Source organism: Salvelinus alpinus, chromosome 8 (genome assembly GCF_045679555.1).
Source record: "Salvelinus alpinus chromosome 8, SLU_Salpinus.1, whole genome shotgun sequence".
Classification (NCBI taxonomy): Eukaryota; Metazoa; Chordata; class Actinopteri; order Salmoniformes; family Salmonidae; genus Salvelinus; species Salvelinus alpinus.
This window is the reverse complement of record NC_092093.1, coordinates 55,057,830-55,081,686: the sequence shown is the minus strand read 5'-3', so window position 1 is coordinate 55,081,686 and position 23,857 is coordinate 55,057,830. Positions and strand designations below refer to the sequence as shown.

General features: G+C 43.0%; 2 protein-coding genes across 4 annotated transcripts in view; both read left to right on the top strand.

Annotated features, from left to right (window-relative positions):
- LOC139583297 (reversion-inducing cysteine-rich protein with Kazal motifs-like) overlaps positions 1-2,979 on the top strand; it is a 110,644-nt gene extending 107,665 nt beyond the window's left edge. Inside the window, exon 21 of the mRNA XM_071414207.1 lies at positions 1,371-2,979. Within this exon, the coding sequence (XP_071270308.1) occupies positions 1,371-1,598 (228 nt within the window). The 3' untranslated portion in view covers positions 1,599-2,979. The remainder of the gene's footprint in view (positions 1-1,370) is intronic.
- Positions 2,980-15,764: 12,785 nt separating this feature from the next.
- LOC139583296 (TGF-beta receptor type-1-like) overlaps positions 15,765-23,857 on the top strand; it is an 87,659-nt gene continuing 79,566 nt past the window's right edge. For all 3 annotated transcript variants that reach the window (XR_011676524.1, XM_071414205.1, XM_071414204.1), the window contains exon 1: positions 15,765-15,906. Coding sequence is in view for 2 of the 3 variants with exons in the window: in XM_071414205.1 (XP_071270306.1) it covers positions 15,837-15,906 (70 nt within the window). In the remaining variant the exon portion in view is untranslated. The remainder of the gene's footprint in view (positions 15,907-23,857) is intronic.

Here is a 23,857-nt window from a genome sequence, read left to right as displayed (position 1 = left end):
ACTTTGTTGCAGGCTGTGTATCCATCTACCAGACTTTGTTGCAGGCTGTGTATCCATCTACCAGACTTTGTTGCAGGCTGTGTATCCATCTACCAGACTTTGTTGCAGGCTGTGTATCCATCTACCAGACTTTGTTGCAGGCTGTGTATCCATCTACCAGACTTTGTTGCAGGCTGTGTATCCATCTACCAGACTTTGTTGCAGGCTGTGTATCCATCTACCAGACTTTGTTGCAGGCTGTGTATCCATCTACCAGACTTTGTTGCAGGCTGTGTATCCATCTACCAGACTTTGTTGCAGGCTGTGTATCCATCTACCAGACTTTGTTGCAGGCTGTGTATCCATCTACCAGACTGTGTTGCAGGCTGTGTATCCATCTACCAGACTTTGTTGCAGGCTGTGTATCCATCTACCAGGCTGTTGCCCTTGTCCACAATCCTTCCAAACCAAACCGGGGATTTCACCCGTTTCCACAACGACGGTGGCCTATTCCCCTTCTTTTATTTCTCCATTAGCCATTTTCACATGAGCTATACTAGCCAGGGAAAGTAGGCTTGGCAACGTATTCTCACTTGGGGGGGGATGAACTACAAGCCGATCTGCGGGTTTGAAATAATGTTTTCATTCCACCCGCCAGTGGATTCGTTTATTCCGGATCAACAGCAGGGAACCGTGGGTATCCAACCCGATGCAGGACTCTAGTCTCAGGCGGTGACTCCTAGGAAATATTGAACTGTTGTTTCGAACACTACCATCTCCAGTTTTTCTCTCGAAAAAAGAGATTTCATTGAGATAGAACTAACCTGGATAAACAAAAGGTAAAAGAAAGATTTTCTGATGACACCAGAGACTTAGATGATGAACGAGAGACCCAAACCTCCGTCTCGCTGAGAGACTAATCTAACTCCTCTCAGAATCTCTTTCACTCCACTGGGACTAATAATCAGACTTTTCATCTCTGCCACCAGTTCTGTCGCATCGAGTGTGAAACTCCCAATTAAGTTGTTTTTCATACCCTTTTATTGATATCTCTGCAAAAAACAGCCCTGAGCGATAACGATCGATGGAAACCGGGAAATGAAGGTTATGGCCGGCCTCCCGTCATTCTCTCTAGGAACTATTAGTCAAGAATGTGACTCACTGTCGGTAACTTTTAGGTGGTTCAATTAGGAATGTTTCTTCCACAAATAAAGAGCCTGGTTTGTTACGTTATAACAAAATAACACGTTTGGATCTGCTATTTCAGAAGGGAATTAAGACACACAAAAAACTATGCGTAACATCATACATGTATATGCGTGTGCGTGCGTGTGTGTGTGTGTGTGTGTGTGTGTGTGTGCGTGTGAATGTGTGTGTGTATCACGTCTCAGATTGAAGCCTGCAGCATGGAGGCGGAGAAGATCGACTCACTCATCAACTACGGCAGCCCCACCCTGGTCTCCCACGTGCCCCTGTCTGCCTTCCTCACCTCCGACGTCTCCATCTCCACCATCAGGTCCACGGGATACCTCAGCTCCTCGCCCTCCTCCCTGCCCATCTTCCTCTGCCTCGCCTTGGGCCTCGTCCTCATTCTAGCCCCAGGCATAGCCGAGGCCTAGCTAGACCCCGGTAGCCAGCCAGGCTCTGGTGGCACGAAGCCAGGTCTGTTGTGGACTATTCTAAGGGACTCTCTCCCAGGTCATTGCATGACATGAAGCATCATCCAGTAAAAGCCTTGACAATCAATCCTATTAACTCTACTGCACAAGCGTCAATCATAGACGAGAAGCTATGAGATTCATCTTGTTCCAATGACAGAGGAGCTTTGGTTCCACAGAACTCTCTATATATATCGTGACAGGGAAGATTAGTTTTTTTATCACACAGTGTTTTGTATCCAGTAGATCTCTCCTCCTCTAAAGCTGTGGAGGTGTGTGTGTGTGTGTGTGTGTGTGTGTGTGTGTGTGTGTGTGTGTGTGTGTGTGTGTGTGTGTGTGTGTGTGTGTGTGTGTGTGTGTGTGTGTGTGTGTGTGTGTGTGTGTGTGTGTGTGTGTGTGTGCAGAACACACAAACCCCCCCCCCCCCGTCCTCCTTACCTTTTCCCTCGCCCACTTCTCCTCGCCTCTCCTCCCCCCTCCCCTCGCCTCCTCGCCTCTCATCCCCCCTCCCCCCATCCAGGTTTTGCATTTGTACTATTGTAAATAGAGGAGTTGGGAGTTGCAGACTGATACATTCTGGACGTCAAACAGGTGGAAGACAAGCATCCCCCCTATAAGCTGAAAACACACAAAAAGGGAATCCCGTTGTTCCTTTCGTGTAGATAAGATATATATTTAAAAAATAACAGGAACAATAGCCATGTTTTTAATGAAAATGACAATCATCACTTTTCCCAGCACCTGGGTAAAACAAATGTGGGACAATATGCCTTGTATATAGTTCCTATAGAAAGCAAATGCAATAACTCTGTAATGTTGATAAGAATTATTCTGAAAAATATTCTATATTTGATATGCATAAGACATGATTCACTATGTGCCTCTTTTTTAATTAGATTTTATGTTATATTCTTGCATGATGACAATTTTTTTTTTTTATCCAGAATGTATTGTATTATGTTTGTCCTGTCCATTTGATTTGATGTTGTTTCTATGCCTACGCAACAGGAAGTGTCCCCGTCGTTCTACAGTATTATCGTGCTAGGCAGCTTTGAAGCACATTTCTTTTTCTCCAAGGGTCTTTGTAGTATTACACCTGTTTGTCTCTAAGAGTTTTTTTCAATTAAGTTTTTTTTGTTGTGTGTTATTTTTGTGATATCAAATGTGTTCATATTGCCAATGTTTAGAAAGAGTAGAAGTGTAGGCACTTACGCAATACTTTAATCATCACTCTATTGCATCATTTTCTCGGGCGGAGATCCCAGTACTTGCAATGTGTGTGTGTGTAAAATGCCAACAGATTGCATATTTTATGGAATATAAAATCCTCCAATCAAACAGACGGTTGCTTATTGTTGTACATTTCATCATAACTCCTTAGGAATAATGTTTTTTTCCCCAGATTTCACAGGGAAGTCAAGTACTATATAAAATATTACCAGAAATATTGTATCAATCTAATCAATATGATTTTGCTCAAGAGTGAATTAGAACTGAAAGGTCACTGGTTAAACTCTTCATTATCTTCAGGTTCTTTCGCATTTGTCTTCCTCATCCTCCTCGTTCTCAAATGGAGAAATGCCAAGATCCCTCCTCTCAGTGGGTTTTGTGAGAAAGAGGCAAGGAGAGAGGACACGAGGAATCAAAGGAAAAGACCAAAGCCCCCCGTCTCCTCTAACATGTAATAATATACTATTACCACAAGGGGGCAGGCTGTGACAGAGTAACGGAGACGAGAGTGTCTGCTTCCTCAACACTTCCTAGGGCCCCTTGTCTGTAGTGCTCCAGAAAGGGGATGAGAAAGTGGAAGACCCTGGTGTCTGATAAAGGCCTCGGCGGCTCCCCTTAAGTCTGATTTACATGATCCACTGTGTAATTAATGACCATGACAAGCACAGCCTCCATGGGTCCTCTCGCTCTCTCTCGCTCTCTCGGATTTGGACTGGTGTGTGTCTGCTTGAGATGTGTTAATCTTTTTAGTGGGATGAACCCTCTCAGCTCTCCCCAAGAGCAGCCATGTATCCAAATGTAGAATTGGTTCCTAGAACTGAACAGCAGTTTTCTTTCTGATCCACTGCTGAAATACCTCACCTCAACCATTTTAAGAAACAACCAGTGCCCAATAGAACCTACTGCCCATACAGTAATGCACTAATACACATACGATGGGGTGTAATCATTAGTCCAAAACGTTTTGCAACGAAAACCGTTTACTTCCAAACGGAAAGCGTTTTTCCAATTCAGGTAGGTCCCTCCCTGTTTTGTTCCGTTTGCTTCCGTTCCTAGTGAAGACACCCCTGACTTGGGCAGTCATGTGATGGAGATTCCAATGAGATCTAGGGAGGAGCAGAGATGAACTTGCCTTTCCAGCAATTTTCCAGGAATGTGAAATCCCATTGAAGGATCCCGACCACCGCCGTCTGATAATCCCTCAACGTGAAAGAGCACGTCTAACTAGCCAGTGCCCAAGACGCCAAAGGTCACATCTACAGCCGCCTGCCTCTCTAACTTTAGGAACTGATCCGCTCTCGCTGGTTCTGTAAAGCAGTGTGGTATGTTGTCCTGTAGTGCACCCTATTAGATTACAGCAGAATTTATTCGATACACAGTCACTTTTCTTTCCTTTCGCGCTTATGATCATAATGGATTCAATTAATGTAACTGCTTTCAATTACAGCTCCCAAGGCTCTTTACATAGCGAGCTGAGTCATTTACTGTAGATCACTCATCACTGACATAATATCCCCACCTATAGTGATGCATGGCAGCCATTTTGTGCCAGATGGCTCGTTGTACATTAGCAGTAGCCGTGGAGAGATGAGAGATGACTAAAGTCAATACTGAGATTCCTGATAGTGAACTCTATCCCTGAGCTCCTTGTCCTCAATCTCTTCAGAGTGGCTCATACAAGTCCCTGCTTGGCAATTTACTTGCATTACAGGTTCTGCCCAAAAAACATCGCTCTTGAATACAAAAGTGATTTCTCATTCTTCCTCAGCCCTAACCCTAAATATGTCAAAATGCATTTATTTTACCTTTATTTAACTAGGCAAATAAGTTAAGAACAAATTCCTATTTTCAACGACAGCCTAGGAACAGTGGGTTAACTGCCTTGTTCAGGGGCAGAACTACAGATTTCTACCTTGCCCGCTTGGGGATTCAATCTTGCAACCTTTCAGTTACTAATCCAACGCTCTAATCACTAGGCTACCTGCCGCATTGCTCAGTCTACCATAATAGATCACTCCAAACAAAAGGTTCTGGATTACATGAGGCCTTAACACTCTCCAAATAAGTAAACTACACATTCAATTTCATGGCGGAAATGCTCATTGTTCGAAGCTGAGAAAGAGAGAGAGAGAGAGTCAGAGTTTAGAGCAGGTATATGATTCATCACATCCATAGTTTAAAGCAGATATAAAATCTGCAGTGCTTGTGTGCTCAACAGTACAATAACCAATATCAATAATAATCAAAAGTCTAATAAAAAGTAACAGGTCATTAGAAGAAGGTAATATGCATAGCGTAGCACCTCGTATTATCGGTATAAATAATATTACCTTCAACAGTGTTATCTTGTGGTCAAGCTGTCAATGTTTTGTCATTATTGGTGTCGTAAAAAAAAAATGAACTAACGGGTTAGCAATTAGCATGTTCGACATTTCAGTGGAAATACTACTACTATCAAATAAAATCAAAGTTTATTTGTCACGTGAAATGTGATTTTTTATTTTTGATAAGCGGTTTAGCAAAACAAATACATCCCGTATTATCGGCATACGGTCCACCAGTTACTGACCACTTTACTGTTTTGTTCAATTACAAGATATATCCGTTTAATTTTGTTCTAAAAAAGAGACACCAACCTCATATCCGAAGTGTTAACTAGATAGTTAACTAGTTGGCTAGCTTTCCGGTAAAAAAAAATATTACTTGCCTGAAATCTGCTATATTTCAGAGGTAAAAAGTTGGATGTTAAATGATGTGTGGTCTGTCGCGCAGTACATTTTTACAATATACAGCGTGTCCCACAACATGTGTATATACTGTATATTCGTTTTTTTGAAAACTCTCAAAATCTAAATTAACTTACATAAATTGCAATGAAATCGGTGGTCAGCTGGCTAGAAGGGTGTCTTTAGTCGCAAAACGTACAGTTGTTTTCCAGTCCATTTAAATGTTGAGCTGGAGGTGATTTAATCCTCTAATCGCTAGAGAGTGTCCGAAGTTAGATGTTGGGGGGAAATTCGCTAGTAATAAACTGATATATACACAATAGGATATGTAGTATAGATTATTCATGTGATATGTCAAGTATGACTTAATTTACAAATATAGAGTGGATAGTGTCACAAAGTTTAATCAATAGTATATTTAATTGTACCTTTATTTAACTAGGCAAGTCAGTTAAGAACAAATTCTTATTTTCAATGACGGCCTAGAACAGTGTCAGTGCCTTGTTCAGGGGCAGAACGACAGGTTTTTACCTTGTCAGCTCGGGGATTTGATCTAGCAACCTTTCGGTTACTAGTCCAACGCTCTAACCACGAGTCTACCTGCTGCCCCTATATAATAGAACAGCAGCATTGTGTGTGTGTGTGCGTGCGTGCGTGTGTGCATGTGTGCGTGTGTGTGTAAAGGATAGATGTATGGACAGTCAGTGTAGGTCTGTGCAGGAAGACAGTTAGGGTTAGCTGTTCAGCAGTCTGATTGCCTGGTGGTAGAAGTGGTCTTGGAGCCTGTTGGTCTGAGGCCCCATGCTCCGATACCGCTTGCCAGATGGTAACAGAGTGAACAGTCCGTGGCTCTGGTGACTGGAGTCCTTGACGATCTTCCGGGTCTTCCTCCTACACCGCCTGACATAAATGACGGCGGGCAGGGAGCTCGCCCTCTGTGATGTATTGGGCCGTTCGCACCACACTCTGTGGAGCCTTGCGGTTGAGGGCAGTGCAGTTGCCATACCAGGCGGTGATACAGCTGGTCAAGATGCTCTCGATGGTGCAGCTATAGAACTTCTTGAGGATCCGAGGGCCCATGCCAAATTTTCTTCAGTCGCCTGAGGTTGAAGAGGCGCTGCCGAGCCTTCTTCACCACAGTGTCGGTGTGATTGGACCATGTCAGGTACTCTGTGATGAACACACCAAGGCACTTGGTAGTCCACAATCAGCTCCTTGGTTTTGCTGACGTTGAGGGATAGGCTATTTACCTGGCACCGCTCTGCCAGGGCTCTAACTTCCTTTTTCCACGCTGCAAAATCACATAGTGTGTTTGGTTTACGGGTGACAGGTTGGGGACACGACACGGTGTTGATGGCAGACCCCTCTTCATGTGGTAAATGGGATGTCACCAGCTGTTCAGGCTGGTACATCCAGGATCCTGCTTGGGACCATATGTACGTACACCCCGCATCATTAGTGTGAGAGAATGAGGGCAACACCATTAATATTCACATCTGTCACTCACTCCTGAAAGAACCCCCCCACCACCTGGCCCCGTTGCTCCCTCTCTTTCACTCAAACTCAAAAGTACACCCCTTTTTGAAATTGTCGCATATTATCACCACGCATTGTCACAGAAAGACACAGACGCCATGTTTCCTTCTTTCTTTCCTTCCTTCCTTGTTTACTTCCTTATTTCCTTTTTTCCTTCCTTCCTTCTTTCCTTCCTTTCTTCTTTCCTGCCTATCTTCCTTATTTCCTTCTTTCCTTCCTTCCTTCCTTCTTTCCTTCCTTCCTTCCTTCCTTCCCTCGCACAATGCCAGACCTAGTAAGACTGAACAAAGATATGTGTAGTATATCCCCATGTTACTGAGGAAATGCAGAGGAAAGGTGATGACATCCCTGCCAAAGGCTAAGCTAACTGAACAAGAGTGTGCAAAGCTGTCATCAAGGCAAAGGGTGGCTACTTTGAAGAATCTCAAATCTCAAATATATTTTCAAAATTCTTCAATCTCTGTCAAATTGGTTGTTGATCATTGCTAGACAACCATTTCCAGGTCTTGCCATAGCTTTCCAAGTGGATTAAGTCAAAACTGTAAATCGGCTACTTGGTAAACAACTCCAGTGTGTATTTGGCCTTGTGTTTTAGGTTATTGTCCTGCTGAAAGGTGAATTAAACTCCTAGTGTCTGGTGGAAAGCAGAATGAATCAGGTTTTTCTCTAGGATGTTGCCTGTGCTTTGCTCCATTCCGTTTCTTTAATATCCTTAACGATTACAAACATAACATGATGCAGCCACCACTATGCTTGAAAATATGGAGAGTGGTACTCAGTAATGTGTTGTATTGGATTTTCCCCAAACATAACACTTTGTATTCAGGACAAAAGTCTTTGCAGTATTACTTTAGTGTGTTATTGCAAACAGAATGCATGTTTTGTAATATGTTTATTCTGTACATGTTTCCTTCTTCTCACTTTGTCATTTAGGTTAGTATTATGGAGTAAGTACAATGTTGCTGATCCATCCTCAGTTTTCTCCAATCACAGCCGTTAAACTCTGTAACTGTTTTAAAGTCACCATTGGTCTGATTGTGAAATACCTGAGCGGTTTCCTTCCTCTCTGGCCACTGAGTTAGGAAGGACGCCTGTATCTTTGTAGGGACTGGGTGATACACCATTCAAAGTGTAATTAATAACTTCACCATGCTCACAGGGTATTAAGCTAATTTTGAACTTCTGAACTTATTTAAACTTGCCATAACAAAGGGTGTGAATACATATTGACTCGAGACATTTCATCCTTTCATTTTTAAATCATTTGTAAACATTTCAAAAAATATAATTCCACTTTAACATTATGGCAGCGTAACTCTGTCCTTGGGACCCCAAGAAATGCACATTTGGTTACTGCCTCAACAATACACAGCTGATTCAAATGATTAATGCTTGATGATTAGTTCATTATTTCAATCAGCTGTGTAGCCTGAGGACCGAGTTTGGGAAACCTTGCATTATGGGGTATTGAGTGTAGGCCAGTGACCCCAAAAAATTCTAAATGTAATCCATTTAAATTCAGGATGTAACACAACAAAATGTAGAAAAAGTCAAAGGGTGTGTATACTTTCTGAAGGCACTTCCTTTTTGGTTGTTTGTAACATGTTTTGTTGTTTTTCTGTAATACTACTAGCCACTTACACATGTTTTGAAGTTGGCTTTAGCTAGCCCAGATAGGGTTCCAATCTACCGACGTCATAACGATCTACCAAGAAGCCATTTCAGGCTATCAATTTAGAGTAGATAGGTTAGCTGGCATGCCTGCTGGCAAGGTTGGTAGACTTTGGAAAAGCAAGCAATTACTAAATGTACTGATTAAGACTCACATTCCTTTCAAACTTTTACCCCAATTTCAGCAGAAATGCAGAGAAGCATATTTAGTTTCTTTAAAAAAATAACCACCAGTCAGAAGAATACAGACAGCTCTAAAGGTATACTTGGATATTCAGAAAAATATACATATATATATATATAACTAAGCATAATGATTATAAAATCAAATTGAATTTGTCACATACTTCGTAAAACAACAGGTGTAGACTAACAGAGAGATATTGAAACATTTTTGAAAAATAATAACACAAGGAATAAATACACAATGAGTAATGATAACTTGGCTATATACACGGGGTACCAGTACCGAGTGGATGTTCAGGGGTACGAGGTAATGGAGGTAGATACTGTATATACATATAGGTAGGGGTAGAGTAACTAGGCAACCGGATAGATAATAAACAGTAGCAGCAGCGTATGTGATGAGTCAACAGGATAGATAATAAACAGTAGCATGTGATGAGTCAAAGGACTCTGTAAAAGCTTGTCAATACAGACTATTTATTTGTCTCATGGCTTGGGGGTAGAAGCTGTTCAGGGTCTTTCCTGTTGGTTCCTAACTTGGTGCATCGAATACCGCTTGCTGTGCGATAACAGAGAAAACAATCTATGACTTGGGTGGCTGGAGTCTTTGACCATTTTCAGAGCCTTCCTCAGACACCACATGGATGGCAGGGAGCTCGGCCCCCACTACCCTCTCTAGCGACTTGCGGTCGGATGCCAAGCAGTTGCAATACCAAGCGATGATGCAGCCAGTCAAGATGCTCTCAATGGTGCAGCTGTATAACATTTTGAGGATTATGGCTCTAAATAGCAGGAAAATGCTGTTTTCAGGTGTTCGAAAAATACTAAATTCTTGTGCCCCCTCAGATATTTGGGGTGCGTGACGCCCCTGAGAGAGAGCGACTCATGGTTTCAGTGCTTCACCAGCTTGACTCAGCACATGGCTAATTTGCCCCTCAACCTATCTGTTCCTCTCATTTGCATGGCCATGTGGTGCAGTTGGTTTCCTTCCAAGGAGAAGAGGCCACTTCAAACTGAACCAGACACTAGCTACAGAGACTTTGGTGGAGGCCAGTGCACTTTCTAGAGACATTTCTAATCAACCGTTACAAGGTTTCTTCTAACCAAACTGTTACATGGTTTCTCAAGAGAAGCCAAAACAAAAGCATACCGTGGGAGCTGCTCACTGATAAGGGAGATGTTATCTACTCGGCTTGATTGCCATTGTGAGTCAAAAGTATTGATGTAACCGTTTCCTGTGTCCTCAATAGAGACGTAGACACAGCAGAATGCTGCTGCCTTTGGTTACTCCCTCTGATAAAAACATATTTATTTATTTCACCTTTATTTAACTAGGCAAATCAATTAAGAACACATTCTTATTTATAATGACGGCCTACCAAAAGGCAAAAGGCCTCCTGTGGGGACGGGGGCTGGGTCTAAAAATAAAAATGTAGGACAAAACACACATCTCGACAAGCGAGACACCACAACACTACATAAAGAGAGACCTAAGACAACATCACAGCACGGCAGCAACACAACATGACAACACAACATGACAACACAACATGGTAGCAACATGACAACACAACATGACAACACAACATGACAACACAACATGGTAGAAACACAACATGGTAGCAACACAACATGACAACACAACATGGTAGCAACACAACATGACAACATAACATGACAACACAACATGGTAGCAACACAACATGAAAACACAACATGGTAGCAACACAACACAACATGAAAACACAACATGACAACACAACATGGCAGCAACACAACATGACAACATGAGAACATGACAACACAACATGGCAACACAACATGGCAACACAACATGACAACACAACATGACATGACAACATGGTAGCATCATAACATTACAACAATACAACATGACAACAATACAACATGACAACACAACATGGCAGCAACACAACATGACACACAATGTGATATCAATACAACATAACAACAACACAACATGACAACAACACAGCATGGTAGTAGAACAACATGGTAGCAACACAACATGGCAGCAGCACAACATGGTAGCAGAACAACATGACAACAACACAGCATGGTAGCAGGACAACATAGTAGCAACACAACATAGCAGCGACACAACACGGCAGCAGCATAGCATGGTACAATAGCAGCACAACGTGGTAGCAGCACACACGGTGCAAATATTGTTAGGCACAGAATTCAACTGATTGTAAACATGGGAGAAAAAGCCAGTCTGTCACTCGGAGACAAATCAAAAGGCTGCAAAGGAATAGGAGGAAGGTATCATTGTGGTATGTAAAAAAGACAGTAAAATATACACCTCCAGAGATTCTACTTTGTAAGGCCTCACAACAAGCGACGTCTTGCGGAAATAAGACAGCAACCTGTCATGAATGATATCAAAGTGACTGTGCCACTGGTGTAATGTTATTTTTATGATTGTATTGCTTGAACAATTGTTCACAAAGTGACTGTGATGTATTTGTATTGATATAGCTGCATTAGGGTTGGGGGGGGGGGGGGTCTGCGGGCTTTCAGCTTCGTTCTACCTCAGCAGATAAGCTGCTTCCTACTGAGGGGGCCGACGAATGTGCACCACTTTTCATCAAAGGCGAACACTAATGATACAAGTTTAAAAATCATTTTTGTGCCTCCCTGTACTCTTTCCATAAGGAATTCTGGAGAAACGTGTAGTGTTCAACAATGTTCAACATGAAGGACAAGACTTGTAGAGATATTCATGAGCTTCAACAATTTTTCCCCTTTTTTTCCCCTAATTAGTACAGGAATTCTGTTATCTTTCCAGTACTATGTAATTCACTGAACAAGTTCACTCGAGAGCAAGGCACTCCCGGAAGATAAAATATTTTTCACTTGCCCTACTTAAAACCCTTTACATTTAAACAGAAACAGCCTGTTTTTTTGGAGTTGAACATACATTACAGAAATGACTATGGCTCAGTGGACTGATTGTTAGTTGCCATCGTTTTCAGCCGCTAAAAGAGATGTTTAGAACATGATATCATCTTCACTTTGACATGACATCAAGGTTTTCGTCTGCAACCTTTACTCATCCAGATTTCAAAGCCAACCAGGTTGGCTGAACATAGGCTACTATAAGTATGATAGTCGAGCTCATTGCCTGGCAAATAAGTTGTACCCCAAAAATGTGCAAACTGTATTGGAAGGGAGATACTTCAGAACAATAAGAACTGAAGAATATAAGGTGACGAATTATACATAATTTGACCATAAATCCTGGTCCTGATCTCGGGTCAGATTTACGGTTTGAGCTCAGCCTTACAGACGAGACAAGGTGGGAGGGGGAAACTTATTCAGGACCATCGGAAAAGGCCACACCCTCCAGAGTGAAATTACACAATTGTCAAAAGTCAACATCTTGTCTTGGGGGCTGTCGTGCTAGTATGACACAGCGTAGCATCTGTAAACTCTCCTCAGCCTTCTGCTCTGTCCCTAAGGGGACCAGTCGCCACAGTGGCCAAGATCCTAATGGTGGTGTATAGGGGGAATTTTTGGGGGACCAGGTCACCCCACCAAAAATAGGAATGACAGATAAAGGACACCCAACCATTCCCGGCCTGCGCTGGCACCCCTCCATCACCACCACCAGAGCCTGGGCTGTTTCTGGGTAGATGACTCCAGGAGGGGCATAGTCCACTCTACTCTCTCTCTGTTGAGCAAACACTGGCCTGCCGGCTGTCGCAATATCCAAAGAGCAGGGTTTTCACGTTGATTCCCCCTTCGTTTTTTTTTTAGGAGGGGACTCATTAATGCATCTGTGGGGGATTGGTGGGAGCGCAGAGTGTGCAAACTGAATATTCAGGAAATTACACAGATGGAGATCAAACAATGGACCATCATATATCTCTGTCACCAACCATAGGTATGGGATGAGAGGTCAGGGGCCTTATCCTGTTGAGGGTAACAGAACGGCAGAGTGAGTGAGTGAGTGAGTGAGTGAGTGAGTGAGTGAGTGTAGTGAGTGTAGTGAGTGGGTGTGAGTAAACCTAACCTTAACCATTTTAATTAACCCTTCTCCTGACCCTATCCTTAGCCCTTTAATCTAACTCCTAACATAACCCTAACCTTATTAACCCCTTAAAGTTAATCCCTAGCCTAGCTAACATTAGCATTAGACACCTAGCCACCTAGCTAAAGTTAGCCACAACAAATTGGAATTTGTAACATATCATACGTTTTGCTAATTCGTAACATATTGTACGTTTTGTAAATTCGTAACATATCATACGAAATGGATAATGGACATCCACAAATGAATACATATCATACAAAATGTAACATATCATACTAAATGGAGAGGCCTCGGATTTACGTAAAGAATAATACAAAATGCTCTGAGACCAGGTTGCAGCAGGTGTGATAAAACTAGGACTTGATTGGTTGATTGTGATGTCAAGAAAGCAGAGCAGCGGTTTTTCCCCTAGGTCCGGTTTCCTGATAATGATGAAACTTAAGCTTGTGAGTGTTTGAACGATGTACCAAGCAGTGCACTTGTTACGAATTGAAACTGAACGGTGTCGTTACAGGAGAAGTCTCGTGATGAAAATTGTTAGCCATGTGTTCTGTATTCTAAGTGCTTGTAATATGTTTGCCATGTGTTCTGTATTCTAAGTGTTCTCTCTTGCTATTTTTATACAATGTGTGACTATGTAAATTCTGCGTTTCTTCAGTTTGGGTAAACTGTGAGCAAGAATCAATAAAGCCAAAGCAGCATGTTCCTTCATTCTATAGAACATATAAATGTGACCTAAAAATAGGATATAATGACAATGGTTCAATACATGTCCCAAAACAAATTCTGATTTAGGACAGACACTTCAGAACAAGTTCCTTTAGATTTTTTGGGGGGACTATCTGTTGTTCCATGTGTTTGTATGGGCTAATAGCAGTAAGGACTATCTGTTTTTCCATGTAGTGAATCTGTTGTTCAATGTGTTTGTATGGGCTAATAGCAGTAAGGACTATCTGTTGTTCCATGTGTTTGTATGGGCTAATAGCAGTAAGGACTATCTGTTGTTCCATGTACTGAATCTGTTGTTCCATGTGTTTGTATGGGCTAATAGCAGTAAGGCCAAAATTATGTTTTTATCAAATCATTTTTTTAAATATATTTTTTGATACTTCACGGGGTCTTAAAATTCTAAATCATATAGCAAAATGATGTTGGGCAATTAGGCCTGGCTCGCAATCGACGTTCCAATTAATCTCAAAGGTGTTAGATGGGGTTGAGGTCAGGGCTCTGTGCAGACCAGTCAAGTTCTTCCACACCAATCTTGACAAACCATTTTTGTATGGACCTCGCTTTGTGCATGGGGGCATTGTCATGCTGAAACAGGAAAGGGCATTTCCTAAACTGTTGCCACAAAGTTGGAAGCACAGAATTGTCTAGAATGTCATTGTATTCTCTAGCTTTAAGACTTCCCTTCACTGGAACTAAGGGGCCTAGCCCGAACCATGAAAAACAGCCCCAGACCATTATTCCTCCCCCACCAAACTTTACAGTTGGCACTATGCAATGGGGAAGGTATTGTTCTCCTGGCATCCACCAAACCCAGATTCATCCGTGCTCCAGAGTCCAATGGCCTAAGCTTTACACCACTCCAGCTGGAGCTTGGCATTGCGCATGGTGAGCTTAAGCTTGCAATCACGGAGACTCTGGAGGCATGCAGAGGCCAAATCGAGCACCATACCGCATCGCGGTGCGCCTCTCAAGTGTTTTATGGCTATTCTCTGTATAGCTCCGCATTGACATGATTGGTTGACGGTAGGTGGGGGCGGGAGGTTTTGTATAAACACAAACTCACTTCCTTGACAACTTCTTTCACGACAGCTCTGCACTGTTCCGGCCAAGCGCAATAAGTATGAAAATGCTCTAACATCTGCAGACGCCATATCACCGTAAATGCTGCACAGCCAATGCATTGACCATGCAGCGCCTTTTAGTAGAGCAATACAGTATTTTTCACATGGTTTGACAAACTAGTCTTGCCACAGGTTAGGAACGTCCATCGCTATTTTCCCAGAAAACTCCATTGACAGCAGAGTGAAACAGGGGAGAGAGAGCTTTACTGAGGCGAACAAAACACGCCACGATACACCACGCAATTTTTAAGAGATACTTTCCTTAATATACAAACCAACAAAAAGATGACCGTTGATTAGATACCCAAAGGGGACCGGTTCGGAAATGTATGCACTCAGTACTGCAAGTTTCTCTGGATAAGAGCGTCTGCTAAATGACTCAAATGTAAGTGCGTTTTGCCTATAAAGACAAGCAAGCTGTAAATAGGCTTGTAAAAGGCCATTTTAGCATGTAAATCTGTGAGGCAAAAAAAAAATGTGTTTAGCTGCATGCCAACAAAGCCACAACACAACACTAAGCAATACATTAATTCCATTATAACGGTGACAAACGGTGCCCACAAACTATTAAGGCCTACATAAAACTGTCCCAACAGCAGAGCTTTATTTTCAGCACCATGGAGTGAATCCTTACATCACTGCTACACCTTGCTATCAGCGGGAACATTGTCTGGCAGCGAAACAGTTCATTTAGCTTAATTTGCTGCCTTTTAGCTGATATGGCTGACTTGCTTAAACAAATGTGGTTCTACTGACAATTGAGATGAGCAAATGGATAATTCTGTAAACTGTCAGGAAATGTTTACAACTGCACAAGAAGGCTTGCTTGGTCTGGGCGGGGTGTGGTACTAGCGGTCCCAGCCAATCAGACGTTTTTTTTCTCAACCATGGACTAGCGAGAGAAGTTGAGACAGTCAGTCTGGAGTAAGTCTGAACTACGATGGATGCAGTACCCTATTCTCTCGTGTTTATAGTCCTGTTCTTTGGGACTATGATTCAAGAAAATTATGGTAAGTGAGCGAGGCTATGTCTGGGCAGTTTTTCTTTATTTCAATATGTTGTGGCCACGAAGTTGATTTCGGGGCGTCGGTTGTTGCTCTTTGTTTCAAGAAGCGGCAGCCTAAAGACGTCTCAAAGATGGCGCAGGTCAGACTCGGAGCAAGCCGCGCTGTCAGAGACAATGTTTATTTTTGAGGGGAACGTCTTTGCGAGAGAAAAGAGCTAAAAGTCACATGCACCGTTTTGAGGACTTCGGCTTTAGTCCAGGATCAATGCGCGAAGTCATTTGTAACATGATGTTTTCGAGCTCTGACTGATTAACTAGTAACTGTTATTCCTCAGTTGAGAAAATACTTTAGTTTGCAACACTCACAGCTGTTTAAAAATTTTATTTTATTTTATTTGCCTTAATCGTTCATTTCTCGTGCTGGACACTGACCGAGGAGTGGACTGTGGGCTGAAGAAAGCCCCATGGCAGAAATGTCCAGGCAATGGTTATGTTTCGCATTTGTGTCCGTGTAGATAAATAGTCACTGTTAATAAACTTCCTGCTACTGTTGGCTGTCTATTTTGAGTGAGGATTCCCCTTAGTTAACTAGCAAATACTTGTTCAATCGAAAGAGATGGGTTTGGTTGAACTTGACACCGTAATAGCTATACAGTTGGCTATAATTAATCTATTTAGCCAGTCTTTTTTTTTTGTTACTACAGTATGCAGTTGCTCGTGACTCGTGCTTTTTTTTTTGTAAAACAGAAGGTTTCAACGCTGTTGACAAAAGTTAAACGGCAAACTAACGTTAGCTTGCGCTAGTGACTGATCTGAGGGGCTATTCAAAGTCATACTCATTGTACGAGCTAGTCGCTGTGCTGTCATGCGAGATTCGCTGGGAGCTGAACTGGCAACATTTCGTTTAATTTGTCTTGCATCTCACTCGTGGGGATTTCAAAATAGCCAATATTTCCTTGACACACGGATTGCTGGTAACATTGTGTCTCAAAGGTTGCTCGGACACCCCCTAGATAGTAATGTGAGCTAACCTGAGTTAGCTAATTGTCAGCCATTGACCAAGTAAGTATTTTGTAACTAGCTAGTCGTTTATCAGTTTGATGAATTTTGCTCGAAATTGAGCGGAGCTGCTACTAAAGTGTAGAGCTGGGCAGCTTAAAGTTCTCGTTCAACATTTATCCAACCAATTGAACATCGTGAGACAACCCCCTAACAAGAACTTGGACCCCCCCTCTCTATGTTTTCTAAATCCCTAATGTCGATTATTGTACATTTCATTACAGCTATGTGGCTGACAATGTGCATTCACACGTTTCACGAGCTTTGATTTCCTTCAACCTAAATGCCATTATTGTTTAATAATTACACACACACACAAAAAAAAATGTTAATACGGTCAGCCTGTGATTACCACAACCTAACTTAATTATTAACTAGAATATAGAATAATTCCGCTGGTTTGGAACCTCACGATATTCCGTTGTGTGACATTCCTTTGTGTGGACGGAGAGATGGAGAGTCGATGGAAACATGATGAATAGAGTCCCAGCTCACAGCGCTTGTATTTAGATGACATAAAGGGAACCGTTCCCATACGTTTTAACCAGTGTCATTAAAGAATGTTATTAAATTAAACTCAACTGTTATGTTGACCTGCAGAGTATTTTTGTACATTTTTGAAATATGATTGACATGCTTCGGTGATGTGGGAGCTTAAACAAGACAGGAGTATTTGCATCAGAATGAAATCCGTATGCTTGATGCATATAATCCTACGGATAAAGGAGCAGACCACTTTCTCAGATTGAAGGTGCTGGACAATTTTTTTGATTACATTTATTTATTTTTACACCAATAAGAAGCTTAGCATCTAGGCTATCTGTGCATTTCTGGGAAGCTGTTGTGTGTATAATAGGGGGGGATGAATCTGTACATCCCCAGTTTCCCTCCCCTAGAATATTTGATGCTATCACCGCTGTCATAAATAATGCACAGCTTCAAGATAGACAGGATATGAAATAGTTAACGTAAACACACCTTACGTGTCCTCATATCAGCTCGTTGGTGATAGTAGTGCTCACCATGCAGTCGGTAACATGCATGACACTCTTCCCTCTGAAATCGGACAATTGTCAGTTAGATTGGACTTCCTACCAATGCTGTTTAGGCTTCATCATGGTACTTCTCTAAACGGACTCGGAACAATTCCATCACCTTTAGCTGCGTTGGATGGGACATTTGGTGACAATAGCAGTTCATTTCACATTATCTGTTGAGACAGCTGGTGTTTGACCTTTGCATCCTCCAGTGACCTTTTGCAAACCTCATTACTGTCCAGCGTAGAGCTCCCGTGGTGTTCAACAATCCTGTGTGCCGGCTCAGAGCCCCCTTTAATTTGCGATCTGCCCAAAACTTGCGTTGCTTGCTCCCTGCATACTGCAAGTAAACAGCGCATGTTCATCAGGGAAATAAAAATATGTGCAGCTTAGTTTAAGTGCAATCTCCATGTCACCGATAAGACCACATCAAAAGCTTTAATCGCCTGTGCTGCCGTGTCGACTCGGCATCAGAATATCAAAAAGGGGGATGAACTCCAGGCCGCAGCGGCACAGTGCAGAGCAAGACTTTTGAATTCAGTCACATCCATAACCTCTCCCCTGGAGCGAGTCTGACAAACTGAGTCTGACAAACTTCTCTCTTTTGAGGAGAGCCCAAGCACTTCCCTAGTTTTTCCGCAGATCAAGTATGCAGACATTTGCGCAGTCTTGCACGAACTGGTACATTTTCTGGCTGGAATTTGCAGTTTTATTCACATGTTTTCAAGTACTTGGTGACATCTAATGCATTCTGATTATTGCATAGGTTGTAATGGACACATGATGTGTGTAAAATACATTTTTGAAGGTTGTACTGATTTACAATGAGCTAATGCTGTGCTGTTTGCCAGCTATGTGTGGCGCCATGTTTGTTGACATTATACAATGCATTCTGGGTGTCACGTAAATGTCTGTCAGACCAAAGACGTTCTACTGAGGTGAAGGAATGGCAACTCATCTTTCGAGTAAACTACCGGAAGTGAATGATGATAGATGACACCCCCCCCCTTCAACATGCATACTGCAAACATACCAAACTCATCTGGTCTCCTCTTTTCTATCTCTGGTTGACGCGAAAAAAACAAACATGACGGCGCGCACAAACTACCCGTCATCGGATTACTTTCCTTCACTAGAAAGTGTTTTACGTAGTTTCGATCAATGGTGAGCTCACCCGTGATGTGATTAATTATAAATAGTAATTGCTATTGGCTAATTCATATTGTGGTTTCTGTCAGCCGAGAGTTATCTAAATACTTGTGTTACCTCAGTCTTTCCTCAGTTAGCGCTAGGACAAATGTAGCCTACATTTTTCCGGTCTGGATGATTGTGTTATGCTGTAGCTACTTCTGTGAATGTCTGAACATTGCATCCAAAGATATAAACTGGTTACATTCGGGAAATAACTTTGTAAAGACTGTTTGTGCAGAAAAAAAATCGGAGGAAACAGTGTGGACAGCTCAAATGTGCGACTGTTGCGTCAGTCGAAACTGGACATTCTAAATAAGCTTTCTAATCACACCCGTTTGAACGTACGCTGCATGGACCACTGTAGAATGATCACACCCGTTTGAGCGTACGCAGCATGGACCACTGTAGAATGATCACACCCGTTTGAGCGTACGCAGCATGGACCACTGTAGAATGATCACACCCGTTTGAGCGTACGCTGCATGGACCACTGTAGAATGATCACACCCGTTTGAACGTACGCTGTATGGACCACTGTAGAATGATCACACCCGTTTGAGCGTACGCTGCATGGACCACTGTAGAATGATCACACCCGTTTGAACGTACGCTGCATGGACCACTGTAGAATGATCACACCTGTTTGTTGGTACATGTAAAAAGGGCGAAGAAAGGAGAGACAGAATGCTGCCAGAGAAGAAGTACATTGATCATTCTCTTCTGTTACATTGGAAATAGTCAAGGACTACCTGTTTTGCAATCTGTTTTAATCAGTCGCTGACTTTCTGTCCCCCAAATGCTCTACAGACACTCGTATTAAGCCACCGGGTGAATTGCTTTTGTCATTATCCTTTTATCTGGAGGATATTTCCAGAAGCAATTTTGGCTAAGTGCCTTTCTCAAGGGCATAACAAAAAACGGAAAAACGGTACCTCTACCCCTCCCCATCCCCTATTAGTATGAACTTGACCCATCTAGCCCATAAAACTCCTGGCCATCATGAAGGAATGACGTGCTGTTCACTGCACATACATCCATACAGCCGGAACTACTTTCCTGCATTGAGGTGTGTGTGTTGCGCTCCCCCCCCATCCCCCCCACACTGAGATGACTGGGGTTGGCCGCCTCTTCAGACCTTCCAATCACCTCAGCTGACACATGCTTGGAATAGCCTACCTGCTATGAACTCACTTTTTTGGGGGCGGGGGGGGATCAGTTTACGTAACAGTATACAGCCCACTTGAGTCGGTGCTTTTGAACACTTCCTGACATATGCAATTTTTGAAACCGTCAACTGTGTACATAACCACACGGCACAGTAGCTCCACCGCACTGAGTAGTTCAATGTGTATCGGATTTATTTGCCTCTGCGCTGATAGGAAAAAGCCTCCCGACAAATAAATGTGCTGCTAAGATTGTGTCCCCCCCCCCCCCCCGTCTAGCAGTGTTACAGCAGAATTATTTTGTCTTATGGTTTCTTCAACTTTCATCAGTCTTTTCTGTTTTTATCCTACAGTAATCTCCTGTGTGAATTCTCCAGCCCCACGGGGAAATGTGTGTCCAGTTCAGTGTGTGTGTGTGTGTGTGTGTTGCAACGTCTATTTGGTTAATGGCTGAATGCGGATGCTGGCTTTGTTTGGGTTTTTACTACTGCAGCCCACTCTCGGGCTGCATCAAACAGAAAATGTGCCCTCTCAGGGCTCCCTCCTTCCCCTCTAGCAGCAAAGGGGAAGGTTTTACGACTCCTCGGTGTGCCACTGAGGCAGCTTGGTGAGCTGGGTATTTATAAAGAACACTCAGTCATGTGCTCTGACATGCCAGCAATTAGTAAGGCCTATGCAAAGAGAGGGGTGGAAAAAGTTGCACTTAAAGGGGCAATCTGCGATTTTGTTACATCCATTTTTTTTATTTGACTTTTAAATGAATGATTCATAGCCATTTGATTCTTGAGCATAAATGCGTCACGAGCTTAGTTCAACTGTCTAACCTAATCGGAACCCAAAATTATAAGCTTGTAAACAAACACTGTATAGCCTCAACATGGTTAAAACTGTAATGTTGATATCATGGATGGTCAGTCCTTGGATCCATAGCCCTGAATTTGAGAGTGGTTACATTTCTCCAGCCCTATCCCATAGCTGTTTACCAGAAACCGTGGCAGCATGGACATTTTTTTTGTTTTTGTTTGAATTGCAGATGGCCCCTTTTACGCATTGACTGGTACTCACTGTGTGACTTACTGCTCTCTGAAGTGTTATTAGCAGGTCAGGATAGTGGCAAACACCAGTAGAAATGCAATGTACAGACCAGGCATACACAGACTGTTCAAATGGCTGTGAAGTATCCTTGCATATCTTGAACACTAGTGAGCTATAGTCTCCCACAAACCCATTGCAGTATTGATAGTTGAAAATTTGGCTTTTTTTGACATTTTGTTTGGGTGAATAAGTGTTCAACCGTTTTGGCAGGAGTTTCGCTTTTTGAACACACTAAAGACATTGGCCGACTTATGTTGATGAGACTAGATGGTGTTTTTCTGTCCAATGTTATGGTTGAGATTGTGCCTTTTAAGCTCCATGCTCAACAATTTGAGGAGGCAGGCAGCAGCAAAAAACACATCTAATCCTGAGCACATTTTGAATAAAAGGCTGTGTGTGAGATATATAAATAAATAGTTTTCATTTTGCAGATATTACTACCTTGAGGTATTTTGTGGGCTCTTTTGCGAAAACATCTGTTGCTAACCGACTCGCATCCCAGTGAGTCAGTGGAGCATCTGCTCTGGTGGAGCTGAAGGTCTCTGCTGAGCAGCTGGCATCAACGGGAGTCTTTCTCTTAAATCAACCTGATGCATATTCATTAGAGGGCTCGTTCAGCCCTCACCATGTTTATATTGAATGTCTGCTCGCTGGGAATTGGCCGTCAACAGTATTTAAACTCACTGCTCCCTCAATGCACCTGTGAAGAACGATATTGGCCATTTTTTAAAAATGTATTTAGACTTTCTGTTTTAACCTACAAAGAATAACTTACACATATTATCGTAGCCAGTTATTTGTGACACGTAGGGCCTAATTGAGAGAACTAACTGATATGCTTCCTTTTTGCCACCAGTTCCTTTTTGAGAGTCCTAAACCCTGAGCTTGTGCTTTGTTTCTGCTTGAGCAGCCAGACAGTGTTTTTGGTCGTGAGGTTTTGGTCTGAGAGGACGGTCCACCTCGCCCATCCCCACATCTGGTGTGGACAAAAGCACTGCCGTAATAGAGGGAAGGACGGGGAGTGGCTCAGGCCCTGCCTTAGTGGGGGGGAGCGCAAGGGAGCGGCTCAGGTCCTGCCATAGTGGGGAGGACCGGGGGATTGCAAGGGAGCGGGGCAGGCCTTGCCATAGTGGGGCGGACCGGGGGAGCGCAAGGGAGCGGCTCGGGTCCTGCCATAATGGGGCGGACGGGGGAGCGCAAGGGAGCGGCTCGGGTCCTGCCATAATGGGGGGGGCTGCCATAATGGAGAGGGCTGCCATAATGGAGGGGGCAGGCTCTGCCATAATGGAGGGGGAGGGCCGGGGAGTGGGGCAGGCCGTGACAAGGGATGTTAACCGTTAACCGTTAATCGGTTGGCACTTAGCAGCCAAAAATACATTTGACCGGTCATCATGCTTATCGGACTATAGGGTAATTTGCATAATTTTGTGCAATTAAATTGGCGAGTGAACTGGAGGCGGCGGCGTAACGCAATGTGAACTGGAGGTCGGCGGCGTAACGCAATGTGAACTGGAGGCGGCTGCGTAACGCAATGTGAACTGGAGGTTGGCGGCGTAACGCAATGTGAACTGGAGGTCGGCGGCGTAACGCAATGTGAACTGGAGGTCGGCGGCGTAACGCAATGTGAACTGGAGGTCGGCGGCGTAACGCAATGTGAACTGGAGGTCGGCGGCGTAACGCAATGTGAACTGGAGGTCGGCGGCGTAACGCAATGTGAACTGGAGGTCGGCGGCGTAACGCAATGTGAACTGGAGGCGGTGGCGTAATTGTTTGAAATCTGAACGTTTTGCTTTACTTCAAATAATGAGGCATGCCTTGCTTAGTCATAATACCAACCCATCATAGTTGTTGATATTAGATTCCCCCTCTTTCTAAGTTTCTAACAGAGATTTTAATCTCAACTGCTTGCATTAGGTTTAGAACTGTGTTTTCTGCGAATTGCATTTTGGCATATGTTTGAAAATGAGGTTTTTATTAGCTACTTCATTACAGGAGTTGCATGTACTATATAGCCTCTTGAACTGGAAGACGATAGGCTTGTTATTGTTGCATGTTTCCATTAAGCTCTTCATTAAAAATGTCAGGTCCTTGTATGAATGCATAGTATCAGAGAGGAAGAGGCAAAGCAAGAGGTTTCACTCTCACTAGAATCTGTCCAAAATAAGCCCAATGTGTTTCTATGGGTTATTTTGGACCTAAGCTTGTCGCCTTCCTTCCCGCCTTGGGCCGACTCCCATTGTCAGGGCGGAAACATAAGTATCTCGTCATTATATACAGATCTCTAGTAGTATTTTGCTGGCCACGTCATTTTACTGTTTGGAAACAATTTAACCGTTTGTTGACTGGTTGATGAGGGTTAGTTTTGTCGGTAGCAAAATTGACCGAACTTTGCATCCCTAGCCATGACTGA